This window comes from Oncorhynchus masou, chromosome 8 (assembly GCF_036934945.1).
Source record: "Oncorhynchus masou masou isolate Uvic2021 chromosome 8, UVic_Omas_1.1, whole genome shotgun sequence".
NCBI lineage: Eukaryota > Metazoa > Chordata > Actinopteri > Salmoniformes > Salmonidae > Oncorhynchus > Oncorhynchus masou.
Genome location: NC_088219.1, coordinates 3,989,159 through 4,014,348, shown reverse-complemented (window position 1 = coordinate 4,014,348; position 25,190 = coordinate 3,989,159). Strand labels below are relative to the sequence as shown.

Genomic DNA, 25,190 nt, shown 5'->3' with positions numbered 1-25,190 from the left:
TCACTATTTAATTAAATATCTAGTAGTCAGAATGGATCACTATTTAATTAAATATATAGTAGTCAGAATGGATCACTATTTAATTAAATATCTAGTAGTCAGAATGGATCACTATTTAATTAAATATCTAGTAGTCAGAATGGATCACTATTTAATTAAATATCTAGTAGTCAGAATGGATCACTATTTAATTAAATATCTAGTAGTCAGAATGGATCACTATTTAATTAAATATCTAGTAATCAGAATGGATCACTATTTAATTAAATATCTAGTAGTCAGAATGGATCACTATTTAATTAAATATCTAGTAGTCAGAATGGATCACTATTTAATTAAATATCTAGTAGTCAGAATGGATCACTATTTAATTAAATATCTAGTAGTCAGAATGGATCACTATTTAATTAAATATCTAGTAGTCAGAATGGATCACTATTTAATTAAATATCTAGTAGTCAGTATGGATCACTATTTAAATTAAATATCTAGTAGTCAGAATGGATCACTATTTCATTAAATATCTAGTAGTCAGAATGGATCGCTATTTCATTAAATATCTAGTAGTCAGAATGGATCGCTATTTCATTAAATATCTAGTAGTCAGAATGGATCGCTATTTCATTAAATATCTAGTAGTCAGAATGGATCGCTATTTAATTAAATATCTAGTAGTCAGAATGGATCGCTATTTAAGTAAATATCTAGTAGTCAGAATGGATCGCTATTTAATTAAATATCTAGAGGTCAGAATGGATCGCTATTTAATTAAATATCTAGTAGTCAGAATGGATCACTATTTAATTCAATATCTAGTAGTCAGAATGGATCACTATTTAATTAAATATCTAGTAGTCAGAATGGATCACTATTTAATTCAATATCTAGTAGTCAGAATGGATCACTATTTAATTAAATATCTAGTAGTCAGAATGGATCACTATTTAATTAAATATCGAGTAGTCAGAATGGATCACTATTTAATTAAATATCGAGTAGTCAGAATGGATCACTATTTAATTAAATATCTAGTAGTCAGAATGGATCACTATTTAATTAAATATCTAGTAGTCCGAATGGATCACTATTTAATTAAATACCTAGTAGTCAGAATGGATCACTATTTAATTAAATACCTAGTAGTCAGAATGGATCACTATTTAATTAAATATCTAGTAGTCAGAATGGATCACTATTTAATTAAATATCTAGTAGTCAGAATGGATCACTATTCATTAAATACCTAGTAGTCAGAATGTATCACTATTTAATTAAATATCTAGTAGTCAGAATGGATCACTATTTAATTAAATATCTAGTAGTCAGAATGGATCACTATTTAATTAAATATCTAGTAGTCAGAATGGACCAGTATTGAATTTATTCTCCATTTTGTAGCGAACTTCCAAATAATTCAACGTGGGTATCGAAGTTGATCGAAATAAACACATTTTAAAGCCCAAAAAGTACATACATATATATATATATATATATATTGTATTTGGTGATGGTAATTTCCACAGGGCTTCACCGATAATCAGAAAACCGATGCAAACATGAATCGCCAGGTCAATTCATTTATCTATTCATTTGATTTCCTCCTCATTACCCAAAATGCTGCTCGTCTGTTGTTACTGAATTGATGCAGCCCCTCTTCTAGCCCCTCTTCTAGCCCCTCTTCTAGCCCCTACTCCATCTTCTCCTCTAGTCCCTCTTCTAGCCCCTCTTCTAGCCCCTCTTCTAGCCCCTCCTCTAGCCCCTCCTCTAGCCCCTCCTCTTGCCCCTCCTCTAGCCCCTCCTCTAGCCCCTCCTCTAGCCCCTCTTCTAGCCCCTCTTCTAGCCCCTCTTCTAGCCCCTCTTCTAGCCCCTCTTCTAGCCCCTCTTCTAGCCCCTCTTCTAGCCCCTCTTCTAGCCCCTCTTCTAGCCCCTCTTCTAGCCCCTCTTCTAGCCCCTCCTCTAGCCCGTCTTCTAGCCCCTCTTCTAGCCCCTACTCCATCTTCTCCTCTAGTCCCTCCTCTAGTCCCTCCTCTAGTCCCTCCTCTAGCCCCTCCTCTAGCCCCTCCTCTAGCCCCTCCTCTTGCCTCTCCTCTTGCCTCTCCTCTAGCCCCTCCTCTAGCCCCTCCTCCAGCCTCTCAAACTTGTTTATGTAACTATGCCATTGATCTAGAAGTCAGATAACTGTGCACCACGAGAGGAAGACCTAACTCCATCCCTCTTCTAGTATGCTCGACACCTTCAGAATTCAGTCAGATGTTTGTAAAATGGCTTTTGCATTTATTAAATCATAGGCTTTATTAGTTGATGGACAACGTGTCATTTTCCTGGGTCATCGTTACCCAGCACGCTCTCTGTCTCTGTTCCAGGACTGTTGGAGTCATGTCAACGCCAGGAAGGCTGTTCTGCCTAAACTGTGGTCCCTGTTAAAGGATGGGGGTAAAGGTTTAGCCACAGCCCTCCACCCTAACCTGCTACCCCTCATCAGTAAACTACCCTCTGAGGTCACTACACCTAACCTAGACTTCTACACGACCTTCTGCAGCTGTCTCATACAAGGGTAAGGAGAGGGCGGGTGGTGGAGGAGAGGGCGGGTGGTGGAGGAGAGGCCGGGTGGTGGAGGAGAGGCCGGGTGGTGGAGGAGAGGGCGGGTGGTGGAGGAGGAAGGCGGGTGGTGGAGGAGGAAGGGGGGTGGTGGTGGAGGAGAGGGCGGGTGGTGGAGGAGAGGGCGGGTGGTGGAGGAGAGGGCGGGTGGTGGAGGAGAGGGCGGGTGGTGGAGGAGGAAGGGGGGTGGTGGAGGAGAGGGCGGGTGGTGGAGGAGGAAGGGGGGTGGTGGAGGAGGAAGGGGGGTGGTGGTGGAGGAGAGGGCGGGTGGTGGAGGAGAAGGAGGGTGGTGGAGGAGAGGGCGGGTGGTGGAGGAGAGGGCGGGGGGAGTGTGTGTTATCCCATCGGAGAGTCCAGCTGAAGTGTTTAACCCTGTGTGTGTGTGTGTGCGTTGCAGCTTGTCCAGTGAGCGTGCTATGTCCAGTCCGTCAGAGAGTGCTGCTATAGTGGTGTCGGCAGTAGAGTGTTTGAGATACACTCTGTTACAGAACACTGGGGAGGAGGAGGAACACACACGGATACGCACCATGCTCCTAGAACAACAGGTAAAGAACATGCTGCTAGAACAACAGGTAACAACATGCTCCTAGAACAACAGGTAAAGAACATGCTCCTAGAACAACAGGTAAAGAACATGCTCCTAGAACAACAGGTAACAACATGCTCCTAGAACAACAGGTAACAACATGCTCCTAGAACAACAGGTAACAACATGCTCCTAGAACAACAGGTAACAACATGCTCCTAGAACAACAGGTAACAACATGCTCCTAGAACAACAGGTAACAACATGCTCCTAGAACAACAGGTAACAACATGCTCCTAGAACAACAGGTAACAACATGCTCCTAGAACAACAGGTAACAACATGCTCCTAGAACAACAGGTAACAACATGCTCCTAGAACAACAGGTAACAACATGCTCCTAGAACAACAGGTAACAACATGCTCCTAGAACAACAGGTAACAACATGCTCCTAGAACAACAGGTAACAACAGGTAATAACATGCTCCTAGAACAACAGGTAAAGAACATGCTCCTAGAACAACAGGTAAAAACATGCTCCTAGAACAACAGGTAACAACATGCTCCTAGAACAACAGGTAACAACATGCTCCTAGAACAACAGGTAACAACAGGTAACAACATGCTCCTAGAACAACAGGTAACAACATGCTCCTAGAACACCAGGTAACAACAGGTAACAACAGGTAACAACATGCTCCTAGAACACCAGGTAACAACAGGTAACAACATGCTCCTAGAACACCAGGTAACAACAGGTAACAACAGGTAACAACAGGTAACAACATGCTCCTAGAACAACAGGTAACAACAGGTAACAACAGGTAACAATATGCTCCTAGAACACCAGGTAACAACAGGTAACAACATGCTCCTAGAACACCAGGTAACACCAGGTAACAACAGGTAACAGGTAACAACAGGTAACAACATGCTCCTAGAACAACAGGTAACACCAGGTAACAACAGGTAACAACATGCTCCTAGAACAACAGGTAACAACAGGTAACAACAGGTAACAACAGGTAACAACATGCTCCTAGAACACCAGGTAACAACAGGTAACAACAGGTAACAACATGCTCCTAGAACACCAGGTAACAACAGGTAACAACATGCTCCTAGAACAACAGGTAACAACAGGTAACAACAGGTAACAACATGCTCCTAGAACAACAGGTAAAGAACATGCTCCTAGAACAACAGGTAACAACATGCTCCTAGAACAACAGATAAAGAACATGCTCCTAGAACAACAGGTAACACCATGCTCCTAGAACAACAGGTAAAGAACATGCTCCTAGAACAACAGGTAACGAACATGCTCCTAGAACAACAGGTAACAACATGCTCCTAGAACAACAGGTAACAACATGCTCCTAGAACAACAGGTAACAACATGCTCCTAGAACAACAGGTAACAACATGCTCCTAGAACAACAGGTAACAACATGCTCCTAGAACAACAGGTAACAACATGCTCCTAGAACAACAGGTAACAACAGGTAACAACAGGTAACAATATGCTCCTAGAACACCAGGTAACAACAGGTAACAACATGCTCCTAGAACACCAGGTAACACCAGGTAACAACAGGTAACAGGTAACAACAGGTAACAACATGCTCCTAGAACAACAGGTAACACCAGGTAACAACAGGTAACAACATGCTCCTAGAACAACAGGTAACAACAGGTAACAACAGGTAACAACAGGTAACAACATGCTCCTAGAACACCAGGTAACAACAGGTAACAACAGGTAACAACATGCTCCTAGAACACCAGGTAACAACAGGTAACAACATGCTCCTAGAACAACAGGTAACAACAGGTAACAACAGGTAACAACATGCTCCTAGAACAACAGGTAAAGAACATGCTCCTAGAACAACAGGTAACAACATGCTCCTAGAACAACAGATAAAGAACATGCTCCTAGAACAACAGGTAACACCATGCTCCTAGAACAACAGGTAAAGAACATGCTCCTAGAACAACAGGTAACGAACATGCTCCTAGAACAACAGGTAACAACATGCTCCTAGAACAACAGGTAACAACATGCTCCTAGAACAACAGGTAACAACATGCTCCTAGAACAACAGGTAACAACATGCTCCTAGAACAACAGGTAACAACATGCTCCTAGAACAACAGGTAACAACATGCTCCTAGAACAACAGGTAAAAACATGCTCCTAGAACAACAGGTAACAACATGCTCCTAGAACAACAGGTAACAACATGCTCCTAGAACAACAGGTAACAACATGCTCCTAGAACAACAGGTAACAACATGCTCCTAGAACAACAGGTAACAACATGCTCCTAGAACAACAGGTAACAACATGCTCCTAGAACAACAGGTAACAACAGGTAATAACATGCTCCTAGAACAACAGGTAAAGAACATGCTCCTAGAACAACAGGTAAAAACATGCTCCTAGAACAACAGGTAACAACATGCTCCTAGAACAACAGGTAACAACATGCTCCTAGAACAACAGGTAACAACAGGTAACAACATGCTCCTAGAACAACAGGTAACAACATGCTCCTAGAACACCAGGTAACAACAGGTAACAACAGGTAACAACATGCTCCTAGAACACCAGGTAACAACAGGTAACAACAGGTAACAACATGCTCCTAGAACACCAGGTAACAACAGGTAACAACATGCTCCTAGAACACCAGGTAACAACAGGTAACAACAGGTAACAACAGGTAACAATATGCTCCTAGAACACCAGGTAACAACAGGTAACAACATGCTCCTAGAACACCAGGTAACACCAGGTAACACCAGGTAACAACAGGTAACAGGTAACAACATGCTCCTAGAACAACAGGTAACACCAGGTAACACCAGGTAACAACAGGTAACAGGTAACAACAGGTAACAACATGCTCCTAGAACACCAGGTAACAACAGGTAACAACATGCTCCTAGAACAACAGGTAACAACAGGTAACAACAGGTAACAACAGGTAACAACAGGTAACACCAGGTAACAACAGGTAACAACAGGTAACAACAGGTAACAACAGGTAACACCAGGTAACAACAGGTAACAACAGGTAACACCAGGCTCCTAGAACAACAGGTAACAACAGGTAACACCAGGTAACAACAGGTAACAACAGGTAACACCAGGTAACAACAGGTAACAACAGGTAACACCAGGTAACAACAGGTAACAACAGGTAACAACAGGTAACACCAGGTAACAACATGCTCCTAGAACAACAGGTAACAACATGCTCCTAGAACAACAGGTAACAACATGCTCCTAGAACACCAGGTAACAACAGGTAACACCAGGTAACAACAGGTAACAACAGGTAACACCAGGTAACAACAGGTAACAACATGCACATACACAGAATTATCATTTGTCTTTCCTCTCTGTCCATAGCTCCTCCCCCTCATCGACAGTGCCCTGGGAAGCCCCTCCCTCCAAGCCGGGCCCCTTTTCCCATTGGTTACGGACATGCTCGTCTCCTGGGAGAAGAGGGCTGGACTTCAAGATGTGGGTGTGCTTAGCGAGGGAGAGAACGAGGTTGTCTTTGATAGGCTGCTGGCAGACTTCTGGGAGGGGCTTAGAGTGATGTTCGCCCGTCGTGTACAGAGTGAGAGTCTGGAGCAGAAAGACCTAGAAGGAATGTCCTCGCTGTTACAGGTGTGTGTCTGCCTGCCTGTTTGTCTGTCTCTAAGTGTTTCACTCTGTGTGTCTGTCTCTCTCTGTGTGTCTGTCTCTCTCTGTGTGTCTGTCTCTCTGTGTGTCTGTCTCTCTGTGTGTCTGTCTCTCTGTGTGTCTGTCTCTCTCTGTGTGTCTGTCTCTCTCTGTGTGTCTGTCTCTCTCTGTGTGTCTGTCTCTCTCTGTGTGTCTGTTTCTCTCTGTGTGTCTGTTTCGCTCTGTGTGTCTGTCTCTCTCTGTGTGTCTGTCTCTCTCTGTGTGTCTGTCTCTCTGTGTGTCTGTCTCTCTCTGTGTGTCTGTTTCGCTCTGTGTGTCTGTTTCGCTCTGTGTGTCTGTTTCTCTCTGTGTGTCTGTTTCGCTCTGTGTGTCTGTTTCGCTCTGTGTGTCTGTCTCTCTCTGTGTGTCTGTCTCTCTCTGTGTGTCTGTTTCTCTCTGTGTGTCTGTTTCGCTCTGTGTGTCTGTCTCTCTCTGTGTGTCTGTCTCTCTGTGTGTCTGTCTCTCTCTGTGTGTCTGTTTCGCTCTGTGTGTCTGTCTCTCTCTGTGTGTCTGTTTCTCTCTGTGTGTCTGTTTCGCTCTGTGTGTCTGTTTCGCTCTGTGTGTCTGTTTCGCTCTGTGTGTCTGTTTCGCTCTGTGTGTCTGTCTCTCTCTGTGTGTCTGTTTCTCTCTGTGTGTCTGTTTCGCTCTGTGTGTCTGTTTCGCTCTGTGTGTCTGTCTCTCTCTGTGTGTCTGTCTCTCTCTGTGTGTCTGTTTCTCTCTGTGTGTCTGTTTCGCTCTGTGTGTCTGTCTCTCTCTGTGTGTCTGTCTCTCTCTGTGTGTCTGTCTCTCTGTGTGTCTGTCTCTCTCTGTGTGTCTGTTTCGCTCTGTGTGTCTGTCTCTCTCTGTGTGTCTGTTTCTCTCTGTGTGTCTGTTTCGCTCTGTGTGTCTGTTTCGCTCTGTGTGTCTGTTTCGCTCTGTGTGTCTGTTTCGCTCTGTGTGTCTGTCTCTCTCTGTGTGTCTGTCTCTCTGTGTGTCTGTCTCTCTCTGTGTGTCTGTTTCTCTCTGTGTGTCTGTTTCGCTCTGTGTGTCTGTTTCGCTCTGTGTGTCTGTTTCGCTCGGTGTGTCCCGCTCTGTGTCTCCATCTTTCTGTCTCTGTTTCTCTCTTGCTCTGTCTTTCGCTCTCTGTCTCTTATTATTTCTATCCAAACTATGTCTCCTCCAGGTGATGCAGAGTCCAGTGAGTGCAGGCAGGAAGCAGACCAAGAAGAAGAGAACGGTGAAGATCTGTTTCTCTGAGCCAGAGAGTTCTGGTTCTCCAGAGGAAGAGGAGGAGGTGGCGCTGAAGTATGCCCAGCTGGAGGCCCCTGAGCTGGGCCAGGAGACGGCCGAGGGCCCCCTGAAGAGCTGGCACCTGGAGGAGATTGTCTGTCAGCAGGCACAGATCAGTTACTCCCGTGTGAATGATAAGAACTCAGAGAGACACCTGGTGTACCTCTCTCTACTTCTTCGCTCCTTCCATACCCCCAGGGTCTTCACCGTGAGTCTTCCGTCCTTTACTTTGAGTCAATTTCCTCCTTATTGGAGATAAACTGTTATTTTCTTCACAGTAACATTATCAATCACAGATATATTTTGCATATTGGATCGCAGGAAGTCACCTTTTAACATCATACTTCATTTGCATTATATTGATTCTAACTCGTAGTTATATAATGATTTCTCTTTTGTTTCCCCCCCCCCCCAGATGCTGCTCGTCTCATCAGAAGAGGAGAAATTAAAAGGGGAGGATGAGCAGAAGGCAGACGGAGGAGGGGGATGTGGGGTGCCCCCCCCCGGTAACCCTGCTGTACGGTTTCTATTGGAGCATGTGGTGCTGTGGCTGGGGCAGGAGGACAGGTCATTTACACATTCATTAAAATATAAATATGTATATATTTTATTTATTTATATATATATATATTATATATGCCGAATGACGCTGGGCCAATTGTGCGTCGTCGTATGGGACACCCAATCACGGCCGGATGTGATTCAGCCTGGAATCGAACCAGGATCTGTAGTGAATATCTCATTGTTATAAGGTGCTTTAAAAGCGTCTTGATAATTACTATTTATTACTGGAATCTCATATTGATTGACAAGCAGAAAATTATACTAGAAATGTATTTTGGTTGTGTACATCCACATGAACGTCAACAATCAATATGGATGTCAATCAATATGGATGTCAATCAATATGGATGTCAATCAATATGGCTGTCAATCAATATAGCTATCAATCAATATGGTTGTCAATTAATATGGCTGTCAATCAATATGGATGTCAATCAATATGACTGTCAATCAATATGGTTGTCAATCAATATGGCTGTCAAGGGCGGTTGGTTTTACAGTCCAACCCTCTTCCTGGAGATCTACTGTCCTGTAGTTTCAAAACCCGGAAAACCAAGTAGATCTCCAGGAAGAGGTTGGACTGAACCTACAGGACACTAGATCTCCAGGAAGAGGGTTGGGCTGTAAAACCTACAGGACAGTAGATCTCCAGGAAGAGGGTTCGACTGTAAAACCGGGTGGTAGCCGGCTAGTAACAGTGACTAAAGTTCAGAGGCGTTCAGTTTACTCATATTATATTACAGGAGAGACACCAGCTACCTGGTAGAGATGGTGTTCAGTTCTCTACGCTGTTGCAGTCCACAGGAGACTACACGCATCCTCAACCATATCACCACGGTAACGTCAACTCTTAACTATCATTGATGTAACTCTCTGTCAATTCCCCCCTAACTCTTAGCTCTGTAGCTGCCAATTCCCCCCTAACTCTTAGCTCTGTAGCTGCCAATTCCCCTCTAGCTCTGTCGCTGCCAATTCCCCCCTAACTCTTAGCTCTGTAGCTGTCAATTCCCCCCTAACTCGTAGCTCTGTAGCTGCCAATTCCCCTCTAGCTCTGTCGCTGCCAATTCCCCCATAACTCTTAGCTCTGTAGCTGTCAATTTCCCCCTAACTCTTAGCTCTGTCGCTGGCAATTCCCTAGCTCTGTAGCTGGCAATTCCCTAGCTCTGTAGCTGGCAATTCCCCCCTAGCTCTGTAGCTGGCAATTCCCCCCTAGCTCTGTAGCTGGCAATTCCCCCTAGCTCTGTAGCTGGCTATTCCCCCCTAGCTCTGTAGCTGGCAATTCCCCCCTAGCTCTGTAGCTGGCAATTCCCCCCTAGCTCTGTAGCTGCCAATTCCCCCCTAGCTCTGTAGCTGCCAATTCCCCCCTAGCTCTGTAGCTGCCAATTCCCCCCTAGCTCTGTAGCTGCCAATTCCCCCCTAGCTCTGTAGCTGCCAATTCCCCCTAGCTCTGTAGCTGCCAATTCCCCCTAGCTCTGTAGCTGCCAATTCCCCCTAGCTCTGTAGCTGCCAATTCCCCCTAGCTCTGTAGCTGCCAATTCCCCCTAGCTCTGTAGCTGCCAATTCCCCCTAGCTCTGTAGCTGCCAATTCCCCCTAACTCTGTAGCTGCCAATTCCCTAGCTCTGTAGCTGCCAATTCCCTAGCTCTGTAGCTGCCAATTCCCTAGCTCTGTAGCTGCCAATTCCCCCTAACTCTGTAGCTGCCAATACCCCCTAACTCTGTAGCTGCCAATACCCCCTAACTCTTAGCTCTGTAGCTGCCAATTCCCTCGCTCTGTAGCTGCCAATTCCCCCCTAACTCTTAGCTCTGTAGCTGTCAATTCCCCCTAACTCTTAGCTCTGTAGCTGCCAATTCCCCCCTAACTCTTAGCTCTGTAGCTGCCAATTCCCCCCTAACTCTTAGCTCTGTAGCTGCCAATTCCCCCCTAACTCTTAGCTCTGTAGCTGCCAATTCCCCCCTAACTCTGTAGCTGCCAATTCCCCCTAACTCTGTAGCTGCCAATTCCCCCTAACTCTGTAGCTGCCAATTCCCCCTAACTCTGTAGCTGCCAATTCCCCCTAGCTCTGTAGCTGCCAATTCCCCCTAGCTCTGTAGCTGCCAATTCCCCCTAGCTCTGTAGCTGCCAATTCCCCCTAGCTCTGTAGCTGCCAATTCCCCCTAGCTCTGTAGCTGCCAATTCCCCCTAGCTCTGTAGCTGCCAATTCCCCCCTAGCTCTGTAGCTGCCAATTCCCCCCTAGCCCTGTAGCTGCCAATTCCCATCTAGCCCTGTAGCTGCCAATTCCCCCCTAACTCTGTAGCTGCCAATTCCCTAGCTCTGTAGCTGTCAATTCCCCCCTAACTCTTAGCTCTGTAGCTGCCAATTCCCTCGCTCTGTAGCTGCCAATTCCCCCTAACTCTTAGCTCTGTAGCTGCCAATTCCCCCCTAACTCTTAGCTCTGTAGCTGCCAATTCCCCCCTAACTCTTAGCTCTGTAGCTGCCAATTCCCCCTAACTCTTAGCTCTGTAGCTGCCAATTCCCCCCTAACTCTGTAGCTGCCAATTCCCCCTAACTCTGTAGCTGCCAATTCCCCCTAGCTCTGTAGCTGCCAATTCCCCCCTAGCTCTGTAGCTGCCAATTCCCCCTAGCTCTGTAGCTGCCAATTCCCCCTAGCTCTGTAGCTGCCAATTCCCCCTAGCTCTGTAGCTGCCAATTCCCCCCTAGCTCTGTAGCTGCCAATTCCCCCCTAGCTCTGTAGCTGCCAATTCCCCCCTAGCTCTGTAGCTGCCAATTCCCCCTAGCCCTGTAGCTGCCAATTCCCCCCTAACTCTGTAGCTGCCAATTCCCTAGCTCTATAGCTGTCAATTCCCCCCTAACTCTTAGCTCTGTAGCTGCCATTTCCCCCCTAGCTCTGTAGCTGCCAATTCCCCCCTAACTCTTAGCTCTGTCGCTGACAATTCCCTAGCTCTTATCTCTGTATCTCAATAGTATGCTGGTTAGAGATGGTCCTAGCCCTGTTCTCTGTCTCACCTACAGATGGATCTAAAATGGGGAGTTCTTCTCCAGATCATACAAAAGGCGTGTGCTGACCCTGTATCTCTGCAGGCGTGTGGTGATTGGTTTAAGGGCTCCGTTCTGGGTGAGCGGCTGCTGGGGTTGGCTGAGGAGCTGTGTGAGGCGGGACTAAAAGGCTCCGGCTCCGCCCCTAATAGGGACAGCTGGGCTCTGATCAGCCTAGCACTGTCTCAGCATCATAATAATGGTGAGAATACACACACACACACACACACACACACACACACACACACACACACACACACACACACATAAAATATTGGATATCGGTATCGAACAAAAATGTAATATCGGTGCATCGCTAAAGATAGCTAAAGGATAGCTTCTTCAGGAGATCAATGATCACAGCAATCAATGAATTGATCAAATCTTTTGCATGTCGTTATCACAAACCTAATATTTTTTTTTTACGAGACTGTGTATAATTTTCCAATGTATTGCATCTCAATTGCATTTCCGGTGCTCCTAACTTTTAATGTGGTGCTCCTAACTTTTAATGTGGTGCTCCTAACTTTTAATGTGGTGCTCCTAACTTTTAATGTGGTGCTCCTAACTTGTAATGTGGTGCTCCTAACTTTTAATGTGGTGCTCCTAACTTTTAATGTGGTGCTCCTAACTTTTAATGTGGTGCTCCTAACTTTTAATGTGGTGCTCCTAACTTTTAATGTGGTGCTCCTAACTTTTAATGTGGTGCTCCTAACTTGTAATGTGGTGCTCCTAACTTTTAATGTGGTGCTCCTAACTTGTAATGTGGTGCTCCTAACTTGTAATGTGGTGCTCCTAACTTGTAATGTGGTGCTCCTAACTTTTTTCAAGTTAGGAGCACAAGTGTGAACAATGAAAAAAAAAAGACAATTTTGAGCCCTGTGTGTATATATATATATATATATATTTTTTTTTTACATTGTATTGCCTTAGGTGCCCGGGAAAAAACATTTGGGTTGCTCCTTGAACTTCCTTTGCTGAAGAGAAAAAAAAGCCTGATTATCCCAACCCCACTCTCGTGTCTTTCTCCCCAGAGCCCCTGATAGGAGCTGTGTACGTGGAGAAGATGATAGCCAAGCTCCATGCCACCCTGTCCGCGGCTAAAGGTCTGTATGTTGTGCCCTGGAGCTCAATACATTCTCTTCCATCCAGCACTACTGCCCTGTGGATTTTGACCCTGTGCTCCTCTCAACCGTGTATGTTAAAAGGGTGTAACGGTTCATCAAACCCGCGGTTGGGTTCGGTACAGCAGGAAAATATAAATGCCGTGCACAGCGTTCAACATTTCACGGTGTTCCTGGCGTTTGTCGGTTGTGATGTCATTCTCGGTGTTCCTGGCGTTTGTCGGTTGTGACGTCATTCTCGGTGTTCCTGGTGTTTGTCGGTTGTGACATCATTCTCAATGTTCCTGGCGTTTGTCGGTTGTGACGTCATTCTCGGTGTTCCTGGCGTTTGTCGGTTGTGACGTCATTCTCGGTGTTCCTGGCGTTTGTCGGATTGTGACGTCATTCACAATGTCCCTGGCGTTTGTCGGTTGTGACATCATTCTCAATGTTCCTGGCGTTGTGACGTCATTCACAATGTTCCTGGCGTTGTCGGTTGTGACATCATTCTCAATGTTACTGGCGTTGTGACGTCATTCTCAATGTTACTGGCGTTGTGACGTCATTCTCAATGTTCCTGGAGTTGTGACGTCATTCTCAATGTTCCTGGAGTTGTGACGTCATTCTCAAATGTTCCTGGAGTTGTGACGTCATTCTCAAATGTTCCTGGAGTTGTGACGTCATTCTCAAATGTTCCTGGAGTTGTGACGTCATTCTCAAATGTTCCTGGCGTTGTGACGTCATTCTCAAATGTTCCTGGCGTTGTCGGTTGTGACGTCATTCACAATGTTCCTGGCGTTGTGACGTCATTCTCAAATGTTCCTGGCGTTGTGACGTCATTCTCAAATGTTCCTGGCGTTGTGACGTCATTCTCAAATGTTCCTGGCGTTGTGACGTCATTCTCAAATGTTCCTGGCGTTGTGACGTCATTCTCAACAGGCTGTATCTCAATCAATAAATACAACAAAAAAATGTTTTATTTTTTGAAATGGGCTTCCATGGCCGAGCAGCCGCACACAAGCCTAAGATCACCATGCACAATGCCAAGCTTTGGCTGGAGTGGTGTTAAGCTCTCTGCCATTGGACTCTGGAGCAGTGGAAACGCGTTCTGTAGAGTGATGAATCAAGCTTCACCATCTGACAGTCTGATGGACGAATCTGGGTTTGGCGAATGCCAGGAGAACGCTACCTGCCCCAATGCATAGTGCCAACTGTAAAGTTTGGTGGAGGAGGAATATTGGTCTGGGGATGTTTTTCATGGTTCGGGTTTGGCCACTTAGTTCCGTTGAAGGGTAATCTTAACGCTACAGCATACAATGACATTCTAGATGATTCTGTGCTTCCGACTTGGTGGCAACAGTTTGGAGAAGGCCCTTTCCTGTTTCAGCATAACAATGCCCCCGCGCACAAAGCGAGGTCCATAGACAAATGGTTTGTCGAGATCGGTGTGGAAGAACATGACTGGTCTGCACAGAGCCCTGACCTCAACCCCATTGAACAACTTTGGGATGAATTGGAACGCTGACTGCGAGCCAGGCCTAATCACCTCACTAATGGTCTTGTGGCTGAGTGGAAGCATAGTCCCCACAGCAATGTTACAACATCTAGTGGAAAGCCTTCCCAGAAGAGTGGAGGATGTTATAGGGGACCAACTCCATATTAATGGCCATTTTGGAATGAGATGTTTGACAAAGCACATGTAGTGTATTTCCGTTGTTTGCTGTAACAAATGGACAATAAACATGTCCCGTATTAAATTGTGTATTAAAGTAGTGTAACATATTGTAAAGTATGATTAGTAAAATATTGTAGCTTTATTATATTATTATTGTATGTCAACAGTATTTCATTGTATTGTAGCAGTATTGTACACTTAGGTAAGTACACCATCCCGTTCACCAAAATGGTTCTCTCCTACAGACAGTGAGTCACGTGTCTTGCTATATAAAGCAGGCAGACAGGCATCAAGACATTCAGTTACTGTTCCATTGAACTTTAAAATGGGACAAAACGAGTGGCCTAAGAGCGTGGGACGATCGTCGGTGCCAGGCGCACCAGTTCCAGTATCTCAGAAACGGCCTCCTGGGCTTTTCACGCACGACTGTATCAAGGGTTTCCCTCCCCCCGAAAAATAGCTTGACAAACATCCAGTCAGCGGCAGTCCTGTGGGCGAAAACAGCGCGTTGATGAGAGGTCCAAGGCCAAGGGAAAGAATCTTGCAAGCCAATCGGCGGGCCACGAACAGACAAATAACAGCGCGGTACAACAATGGCGTGCAGAACGGCATCTTCGGAACGCATCTCGGCTACTGCAGCAGACGGCCACACCTGGTTCAACTCCTATCAGCTAAAAACAAGTAGAAGCGGCCCCAGTGATCACCAATGCCGGATCATTCTGAAGTGGATAAACACTTCCTGGTCTGACCAGGGTCCTGTTACATTATGTTGATTTGGAGTAAGCAGCGTGAGTCCATGGTCCCATCCTGCCTTGTTGTCAACAAGGTGGCTGGTGGTGTAATGGTGTGGGGAATGTGTTTCTGGCACACGTTAGGTCCCTTGATACCATTTGAGCAACTTTTTCCAAGCCTGAAGAATTCAGGTTGTTCTGGAGGCAAAGGGGGAGGGGGTCTGACCCGGTACTAGAAGGGTGTACCTAATAAACTGTATATCAACATTATTTTATTTTAATAGTTCTGTATTGTATTATATTGCAGTAATATTGTATATATTATTATTATTATTGACCTGGTACTAGAAGGGTGTACCTAATAAACTGTATATCAAGTATATAAGTATATTGGGTATATCAACATGTATTTTAATAGTTCTGTATTGTATTATATTGCAGTAATATTGTATATAGTATTATTGTATTGCAGTAATATTGTATATATTATTATTATTATTGTATTTTAATAGTTCTGTATTATATTGCAGTAATATTGTATATATTAGTATTGTATTGTATTGCAGTAATATTGTATATATTATTGTATTGTATTGCAGTAATATTGTATATAGTATGTTATTGTATTGTATTGCAGTAATATTGTATATAGTATTGTATTGCAGTAATATTGTATATAGTATAGTATTGTATAGTATTGCAGTAATATTGTATATTGTATAGTATTGCAGTAATATTGTATATAGTATTGTATAGTATTGCAGTAATATTGTATATTGTATTGTATTGCAGTAATATTGTATATTATTGTATTGTATTGCAGTAATATTGTATATTATTGTATAGTATTGCAGTAATATTGTATATAGTATTGTATTGCAGTAATATTGTATATATTATTGTATAGTATTGCAGTAATATTGTATATATTATTATTGTATTGCAGTAATATTGTATATAGTATTATATTGTATTGCAGTAATATTGTATATATTATTATTGTATTGCAGTAATATTGTATATAGTATTATATTGTATTGCAGTAATATTGTGTATAGTATTTTATAGTATTGCAGTAATATTGTGTATAGTATTGTATTGTATTGCAGTAATATTGTATATTGTATTGCAGTAGTATTGTATATAGTATTGTATTGCAGTAATATTGTATATAGTATTGCAGTAATATTGTATATTGTATATAGTATTGCAGTAATATTGTATATTGTATAGTATTGCAGTAATATTGTATATTGTATAGTATTGCAGTAATATTGTATATTGTATTGTATTGTAGTAATATTGTATATATTATTGTATTGCAGTAATATTGTATATAGTATTGTATAGTATTGCAGTAATATTGTATATTGTATAGTATTGCAGTAATATTGTATATAGTATTGTATTGTATTGCAGTAATATTGTGTATAGTATTGTATAGTATTGCAGTAATATTGTGTATAGTATTTTATTGTATTGGAGTAATATTGTATATAGTATTATATTGCAGTAATATTGTATATAGTATTGTATAGTATTGCAGTAATATTGTATATAGTATTGTATAGTATTGCAGTAATATTGTATATTGTATAGTATTGCAGTAATATTGTATATAGTATTGTATAGTATTGCAGTAATATTGTATATATTATTGTATTGTAATATTGTATATATTATTATTGTATCGCAGTAATATTGTATGTAGTATTGTATAGTATTGCAGTAATATTGTATATAGTATTGTAGTAATATTGTATATATTATTGTATTGCAGTAATATTGTATATAGTATTGTATAGTATTGCAGTAATATTGTATATTGTATAGTATTGCAGTAATATTGTATATAGTATTGTATAGTATTGCAGTAATATTGTGTATAGTATTTTATTGTATTGGAGTAATATTGTATATAGTATTATATTGCAGTAATATTGTATATAGTATTGTATAGTATTGCAGTAATATTGTATATTGTATAGTATTGCAGTAATATTGTATAGTTTTGCAGTAATATTGTATAGTATTGCAGTAATATTGTATATAGTATTGTATAGTATTGCAGTAATATTGTATTGTAGTAATATTGTATATATTATTGTATAGTATTGTAGTAATATTGTATATATTATTATTGTATTGCAGTAATATTGTATATAGTATTGTATTGTATTGCAGTAATATTGTGTATAGTATTGTATAGTATTGCAGTAATATTGTTTATATTATTGTATTGTATTGCAGTAATATTGTATATAGTATTGTATTGCAGTAATATTGTATATTGTATAGTATTGCAGTAATATTGTATATTGTATAGTATTGCAGTAATATTGTATATAGTATTGTATAGTATTGCAGTAATATTGTACATTGTATTGTATTGCAGTAATATTGTATATAGTATTGTAGTAATATTGTATATATTATTATTGTATTGTTGTAATATTGTATATATTATTATTGTATTGTTGTAATATTGTATATATTATTATTGTATTGCAGTAATATTGTATATAGTATTGCAGTAATATTCTATATAGTATTGTATTGTAGTAATATTGTATATATTATTGTATTGCAGTAATATTGTATATAGTATTGTATAGTATTGCAGTAATATTGTATATTGTATAGTATTGCAGTAATATTGTATATAGTATTGTATTGCAGTAATATTGTGTATAGTATTGTATAGTATTGCAGTAATATTGTGTATAGTATTTTATTGTATTGCAGTAATATTGTATATAGTATTATATTGCAGTAATATTTACATTTACATTTAAGTCATTTAGCAGACGCTCTTATCCAGAGCGACTTACAAATTGGTGAATTCACCTTCTGACATCCAGTGGAACAGCCACTTTACAATAGTGCAGTTACCCAACGCTCTGGATAACCAGCTCTGCTCGGGAGAATAAAATGATCACAGAGTGAGGTGATCTCTTATTTGTGTCTGGATGTAGCTAGCTAGCTAGCTAGTTAGCTTGGGTGCTTGACTGCCGTTGAACGCTCGTATGAACTCTACTCCTCAGCCAGAGCGTCCAGTGTGCGCTCTGAAACGCTCCCAAAGCGAAACACATTTACAAACGCTCTGAACGCGCAAAAAGAATGAAGTATTAAGTATCATTAAGTATGTAGTATACAGTATGGGTACTCATTAAGTATGTAGTATACAGTATGTTAGAATGGGTACTCATTAAGTATCCAGTATGTTAGTACGGGTACTCATTAAGTAGTATACAGTATGTTAGTATGGGTACTCATTAAGTATCCAGTATACAGTATGTTAGAATGGGTACTCATTAAGTATCCAGTATACAGTATGTTAGTATGGGTACTCATTAAGTATACAGTATGTTAGAATGGGTACTCATTAAGTATCCAGTATACAGTATGTTAGAATGGGTACTCATTAAGTATCCAGTATACAGTATGTTAGTATGTTGTATATAGTATTGTATAGTATTGTATAGTATTGCAGTAATATTGTATATTGTATAGTATTGCAGTAATATTGTATAGTATTGCAGTAATATTGTATATAGTATTGTATTGTATTGCAGTAATATTGTATATTGTATTGTATTGCAGTAATATTGTATATAATATTGTATTGTAGTAATATTGTATATATTATTATTGTATTGCAGTAATATTGTATATAGTATTGTATAGTATTGCAGTAATATTGTATATTGTGTAATATTGTATATAGTATTGTATAGTATTGCAGTAATATTGTATATAGTATTGTATTGTAGTAATATTGTATATATTATTATTGTATTGCAGTAATATTGTATATAGTATTGCAGTAATATTGTATATAGTATAGTATAGTATTGCAGTAATATTGTATAGTATTGCAGTAATATTGTATATAGTATTGTACTGTAGGTCTGTCTGAGAGGGGTAATCTGGAGCCGCTGGTGTGTCTCATCTGTGATGTGGCCTCCACGTTCTTCACCTCCGTAACACACTGCCTCCTCCTGGCCTCCGCTGAGGAGCTACTGCTGACGGTCTTCACACTCACCACACAGGACCCGACACACACACACCTGTCAGGTAAGACACGCACACACACACACGGGACCAGACACACAATGTTTTCCATTAGCGTCGACTTTCAACCTTTTCAAATTTCAATAAATTTAACTAGGCTTCTTTTCATTTAAAAGCCTTCTCCCGCTAGAATGAAAGATATGCGTCTTCTAGCTATCTATTGATAGGACAAGCTGCCTGTCCGTCGTCTTCTAGCTATCTATTGATAGGACAAGCTGCCTGTCAGTCGTCTTCTAGTTATCTATTGATAGGACAAGCTGCCTGTCAGTCGTCTTCTAGTGATCTATTGATAGGACAAGCTGCCTGTCAGTCGACTTCTAGCAATCTATTGATAGGACAAGCTGCCTGTCAGTCATAAACTCAGCGGTGACAGGGAAGCTCACTCTGCTGTCTGACCCACCTCCCAGTTCTGTTTGTGTGGCTGTGATTGGTTGCGGTCGTACTTCATTACATGGAAGAGGGAGATGCTCATGTATATTGCAGTCTACATTTATTTAATTATGTAAATTTAGTAAATGAGCTTAACTTTTATCAAATGTAACCCCCCCCCCCATTACTTTGCCATACCCTGAGTTTAACTGAAATGACACCCTGCATCTCTCAGGTACACACATACACCTTAGATACCTTACATGGACTTAAGTACAGCTCTCTCTCTCTCTCTCCCCCCAGACTCCCTGCTGAAGAAGCTGAGTCAGGCGTGTCATGCCGGTGTCCTCTCATTGGTCCATCACTCGGGGTCAGAGGTGAAGGAGGGTAGCTTCCTATACAGCGCTGCATTCTGGGTCAAAACCCAGCTGCTCACCTCCTCCCTGGGAGTCAAAAGGTAAACAGAGTTTATCTATGTGGTTCAACTTATGTTTTTCTACATGCTTCTAGCTGTTGGTCTGATGTTCTATCAGTCTGCAGGTGTTGGTTCTAGGTCTGATGTTCTATCAGTCTGCAGGTGTTGGTTCTAGGTCTGATGTTCTGTGTGTTCTATCAGTCTGCAGGTGTTGGTTCTTGGTCTGATGTTCTATCAGTCTGCAGGTGTTGGTTCTAGGTCTGATGTTCTGTGTGTTCTATCAGTCTGCAGGTGTTGGTTCTTGGTCTGATGTTCTATCAGTCTGCAGGTGTTGGTGCTAGGTCTGATGTTATGTGTTTTCTATCAGTCTGCAGGTGTTGGTTTTAGGTCTGATGTTCTGTGTGTTCTATCAGTCTGCAGGTGTTGGTTCTAGGTCTGATGTTCTATGTGTTCTATCAGTCTGCAGGTGTTGGTTCTATGTGTTGTTCGATCAGTCTGTAGGTGTTGGTTCTAGGTCTGATGTTCTATGTGTTGTTCTATCAGTCTGCAGGTGTTGGTTCTAGGTCTGATGTTCTATGTGTTGTTAAAATCAGTCTGCAGGTATTGATTCTAGCAGTCCAGAGGCTAGCTGACTCACTGAGATCTGTTGGTCAGCGAGGCTCCGCCCTCCTCTCTCAGTTCCTCTCCTTCCTGACTCCCAGCCAATCAGAGTGGAGCAAGATCAGACGGGCCCTGCCCCCTCAGGTACGACCAGCCAATCACATTCCTAGATGTAACACAAACCAACTGACTCATCATGTTCTTCACTGTAGACGACTATTAGTGGAATCTGCTATCAGTCTGATTGGAACACAATGATTGGAACAAAACCAATCATTTGGTAATTTGGTAACGCTTGTTACCTCCTACTTCCCTTTCCTGGTCCTTCTCGTATATTGTCCCCTTATCCCCCTCTCTCCTCTCGTCTCAGTGGGTGAGGTCTCCCCTGCTGTCTGGACGTCTGAGGATGGTCTGTGACTACCCCTGTATGGAGGTCTGGAAGGTCAGAGGCTCAAGCAGACTGCCTGCCCACCTGTGTGTGTGTGCCCTGCTGACCAGAGTGGTCTATAACACAGATATGACTGTTACTGCTGGTGCTGCTATGGCTGCAGTGTGTCCAGACGACCAGGAGGGGGCAGGAGACTACATGAAAGACTTCAAACACACAGGTGAGGCTTGAAGTTCACTTCAGTTATTTTCAGTTCAGTTGACTTTTGTTCTTTTCAATTCAGGACATTCAATTCAGGACATTCAATTCAGGGCATTCAATTCAGAACATTCAATTCATTTTAGAACGTCTCATTTTAATTTCAATACCATTCAGTTAGACGACTGAAGAAAAGGTTGACTTGTTGAAAACTGGAGAAACAACTTTCTCTCCTTTCTTTCTTTCCTTCCTCTCCTTTCTTTCTTTCCTTCCTCTCCTTCCTCTCCTTCCTCTCCTTCCTCTCCTTTCTTTCTTTCTTTCTTTCTTTCTTTCTTTCTTTCTTTCTTTCTTTCTTTCTTTCTTTCTTTCTTTCTTTCTTTCTTTCTTTCTTTCTTTCTTTCTTTCTTTCTTTCTTTCCTTTTCTTTTCTTTTCTTTCTCAGTTTGTGAGCTACTGTATGCGGTGCAGTGGTGCAGGGAGATGGACTACAGCCCTGCTCTAGTAACAGAGTACTACACTATGTTGAAGGACTGGGACCTAACAGACCGTATAGACAATCAAGGACCAGCCACTGATATACTGGACACACTCTACAGCAGGTAAACATGTAGCTATTACAGTGAAATAATACCATGCTATTGTTTGAGGAGTGTGCACAGTTATGAACATCAAAATGCATTAATAAACCAATTAGGCACGTTTGGCCAGTCTTGATACAACATTTTGAACAGAAATGCAATGGTTCATTGGATCAGTCTAAAATGTTGCACACACACACACTGCTGCCATCTAGTGGCCAACATCTAAATTGTTCCTGGGCTGGAATAATACATTATGGCCTTTCTCTTGCATTTCAAAGATGATGGTACAAACAAACATGTTTTTTTTCTTTGTATTATCTTTTACCAGATCTAATGTGTTCTATTCTCCTACATTCATTTCACATTTCCACAAACTTCAAAGTGTTTCCAAACAAATGGTACCAAGAATATGCATATCCTTGCTTCAGGGCCTGAGCTACAGGCAGTTAGATTTGGGTATGTCATTTTAGGTGAAAATTGAAGGGTACATTTGAAAGAAACAGGTCCAATCCCCATAGCTGACATATGGCTGGCTGTCTTTCATTTGGACAGATGTACCAGCAAACATATACAGTATTTTAGTCCCAAAACCACATTTGACATATTTGGGCTAAATTTCTTGATATTCTTACGTGAGTTTCGGATTACGCGGAGTTTCGGTTTACGCGGAGTTTCGGCTTCACGCGAGTTTCGGTTTACGCGGAGTTTCGGGACAGCATTTTTTCTGTGAAAGATGTTTAAAAAATAAAATGGTAATTAGATACGCATCACTCGTCGCCAAACCCACTGGCTCCATGTCATCTACAAGACCCTGCTAGGTAAAGTCTCCCCTTATCTCAACTCGCTGGTCACCATAGCATCTCCCACCTGTAGCACACGCTCCAGCAGGTATATCTCTCTAGTCACCCCCAAAACCAATTCTTTCTTTGGCCGCCTCTCCTTCCAGTTCTCTGCTGCCAATGACTGGAACGAACTACTAAAATCTCTGAAACTGGAAACACTTATCTCTCTCACTAGCTTTAAGCACCAGCTGTCAGAGCAGCTCACAGATTACTGCACCTGTACATAGCCCATCTATAATTTATCCCAAACAACTACCTCTTTCCCTACTGTATTTAATTTATTTATTTTGCTCCTTTGCACCCCATTATTTCTATCTCTATTTTGCACATTCTTCCATTGCAAATCTACCATTCCAGTGTTTTACTTGCTATATTGTATTTACTTCGCCACCATGGCCTTTTTTTGCCTTTACCTCCCTTATCTCACCTCATTTGCTCACATCGTATATAGACTTGTTTATACTGTAGTATTGACTGTATGTTTGTTTTACTCCATGTGTAACTCTGTGTCGTTGTATGTGTCAAACTGCTTTGCTTTATCTTGGCCAGGTCGCAATTGTAAATGAGAACTTGTTCTTAACTTGCCTACCTGGTTAAATAAAGGTGAAATAAAAAAATAAAAAAATGTAATGACTCTACAGAACTACAGATGTTTGTTCTATTGAAATAACAGGACTGATGGTCTCTGTCTAAACCTTTGTCCTTATTGTACCTGTCACCTCAGATCACTAGAGGAGGGGGGACTGTGGTCTCTGACTCTACAGAACTACATACACACCAACCACGTGGCTGAAACAGCTGGCACCATCAACACACTCTGTGGCAGCCCTGACAGGTCAGATATCAGATATCAGTACCACTTTAACCCTGACAGGTCAGATATCAGATATCAGTACCACTTTAACCCTGACAGGCCAGATATCAGTACCACTTTAACCCTGACAGGCCAGATATCAGTACCACTTTAACCCTGACAGGTCAGATATCAGATATCAGTACCACTTTAACCCTGACAGGTCAGATATCAGTACCACTTTAACCCTGACAGGTCAGATATCAGATATCACTACCACTTTAACCCTGACAGGTCAGATATCAGATATCAGTACCACTTTAACCCTGACAGGCCAGATATCAGTACCACTTTAACCCTGACAGGCCAGATATCACTACCACTTTAACCCTGACAGGTCAGATATCAGATATCAGTACCACTTTAACCCTGACAGGTCAGATATCAGTACCACTTTAACCCTGACAGGTCAGATATCAGTACCACTTTAACCCTGACAGGCCAGATATCACTACCACTTTAACCCTGACAGGTCAGATATCAGATATCAGTACCACTTTAACCCTGACAGGCCAGATATCAGTACCACTTTAACCCTGACAGGCCAGATATCAGTACCACTTTAACCCTGACAGGCCAGATATCACTACCGCTTTAACCCTGACAGGTCAGATATCAGATATCAGTACCACTTTAACCCTGACAGGTCAGATATCAGTACCACTTTAACCCTGACAGGTCAGATATCAGTACCACTTTAACCCTGACAGGCCAGATATCAGATATCAGTACCACTTTAACCCTGACAGGTTAGATATCAGTACCACTTTAACCCTGACAGGTCAGATATCAGCACCACTTTAACCCTGACAGGTCAGATATCAGTACCACTTTAACCCTGACAGGTCAGATATCAGTACCACTTTAACCCTGACAGGTCAGATATCAGATATCAGTACCACTTTAACCCTGACAGGTCAGATATCAGATATCAGTACCACTTTAACCCTGACAGGTCAGATATCAGCACCACTTTAACCCTGACAGGTCAGATATCAGATATCAGTACCACTTTAACCCTGACAGGTCAGATATCAGTACCACTTTAACCCTGACAGGTCAGATATCAGCACCACTTTAACCCTGACAGGTCAGATATCAGATATCAGTACCACTTTAACCCTGACAGGTCAGATATCAGATATCAGTACCACTTTAACCCTGACAGGTCAGATATCAGTACCACTTTAACCCTGACAGGTCAGATATCAGTACCACTTTAACCCTGACAGGTCAGATATCAGCACCACTTTAACCCTGACAGGTCAGATATCAGTACCACTTTAACCCTGACAGGTCAGATATCAGTACCACTTTAACCCTGACAGGCCAGATATCAGTACCACTTTAACCCTGACAGGCCAGATATCAGATATCAGTACCACTTTAACCCTGACAGGTCAGATATCAGTACCACTTTAACCCTGACAGGTCAGATATCAGATATCAGTACCACTTTAACCCTGACAGGTCAGATATCAGATATCAGTACCACTTTAACCCTGACAGGCCAGATATCAGTACCACTTTAACCCTGACAGGTCAGATATCAGTACCACTTTAACCCTGACAGGTCAGATATCAGTACCACTTTAACCCTGACAGGTCAGATATCAGTACCACTTTAAC

General features: G+C 41.9%; 1 protein-coding gene across 1 annotated transcript in view; it reads left to right on the top strand.

Moving 5' to 3' along the window:
* ltn1 (listerin E3 ubiquitin protein ligase 1) overlaps positions 1–25,190 on the top strand; it is a 92,523-nt gene that overhangs the window by 13,116 nt on the left and 54,217 nt on the right. Inside the window, exons 9-22 of the mRNA XM_064971319.1 lie at positions 2,364–2,554; positions 2,996–3,143; positions 6,547–6,810; positions 8,027–8,341; positions 8,549–8,700; positions 9,441–9,534; positions 11,710–11,935; positions 12,768–12,839; positions 19,152–19,319; positions 19,989–20,142; positions 20,694–20,844; positions 21,071–21,308; positions 21,728–21,884; positions 23,433–23,543. Of these exons, the coding sequence (XP_064827391.1) occupies positions 2,364–2,554; positions 2,996–3,143; positions 6,547–6,810; positions 8,027–8,341; positions 8,549–8,700; positions 9,441–9,534; positions 11,710–11,935; positions 12,768–12,839; positions 19,152–19,319; positions 19,989–20,142; positions 20,694–20,844; positions 21,071–21,308; positions 21,728–21,884; positions 23,433–23,543 (2,441 nt within the window). The remainder of the gene's footprint in view (positions 1–2,363; positions 2,555–2,995; positions 3,144–6,546; positions 6,811–8,026; positions 8,342–8,548; positions 8,701–9,440; positions 9,535–11,709; positions 11,936–12,767; positions 12,840–19,151; positions 19,320–19,988; positions 20,143–20,693; positions 20,845–21,070; positions 21,309–21,727; positions 21,885–23,432; positions 23,544–25,190) is intronic.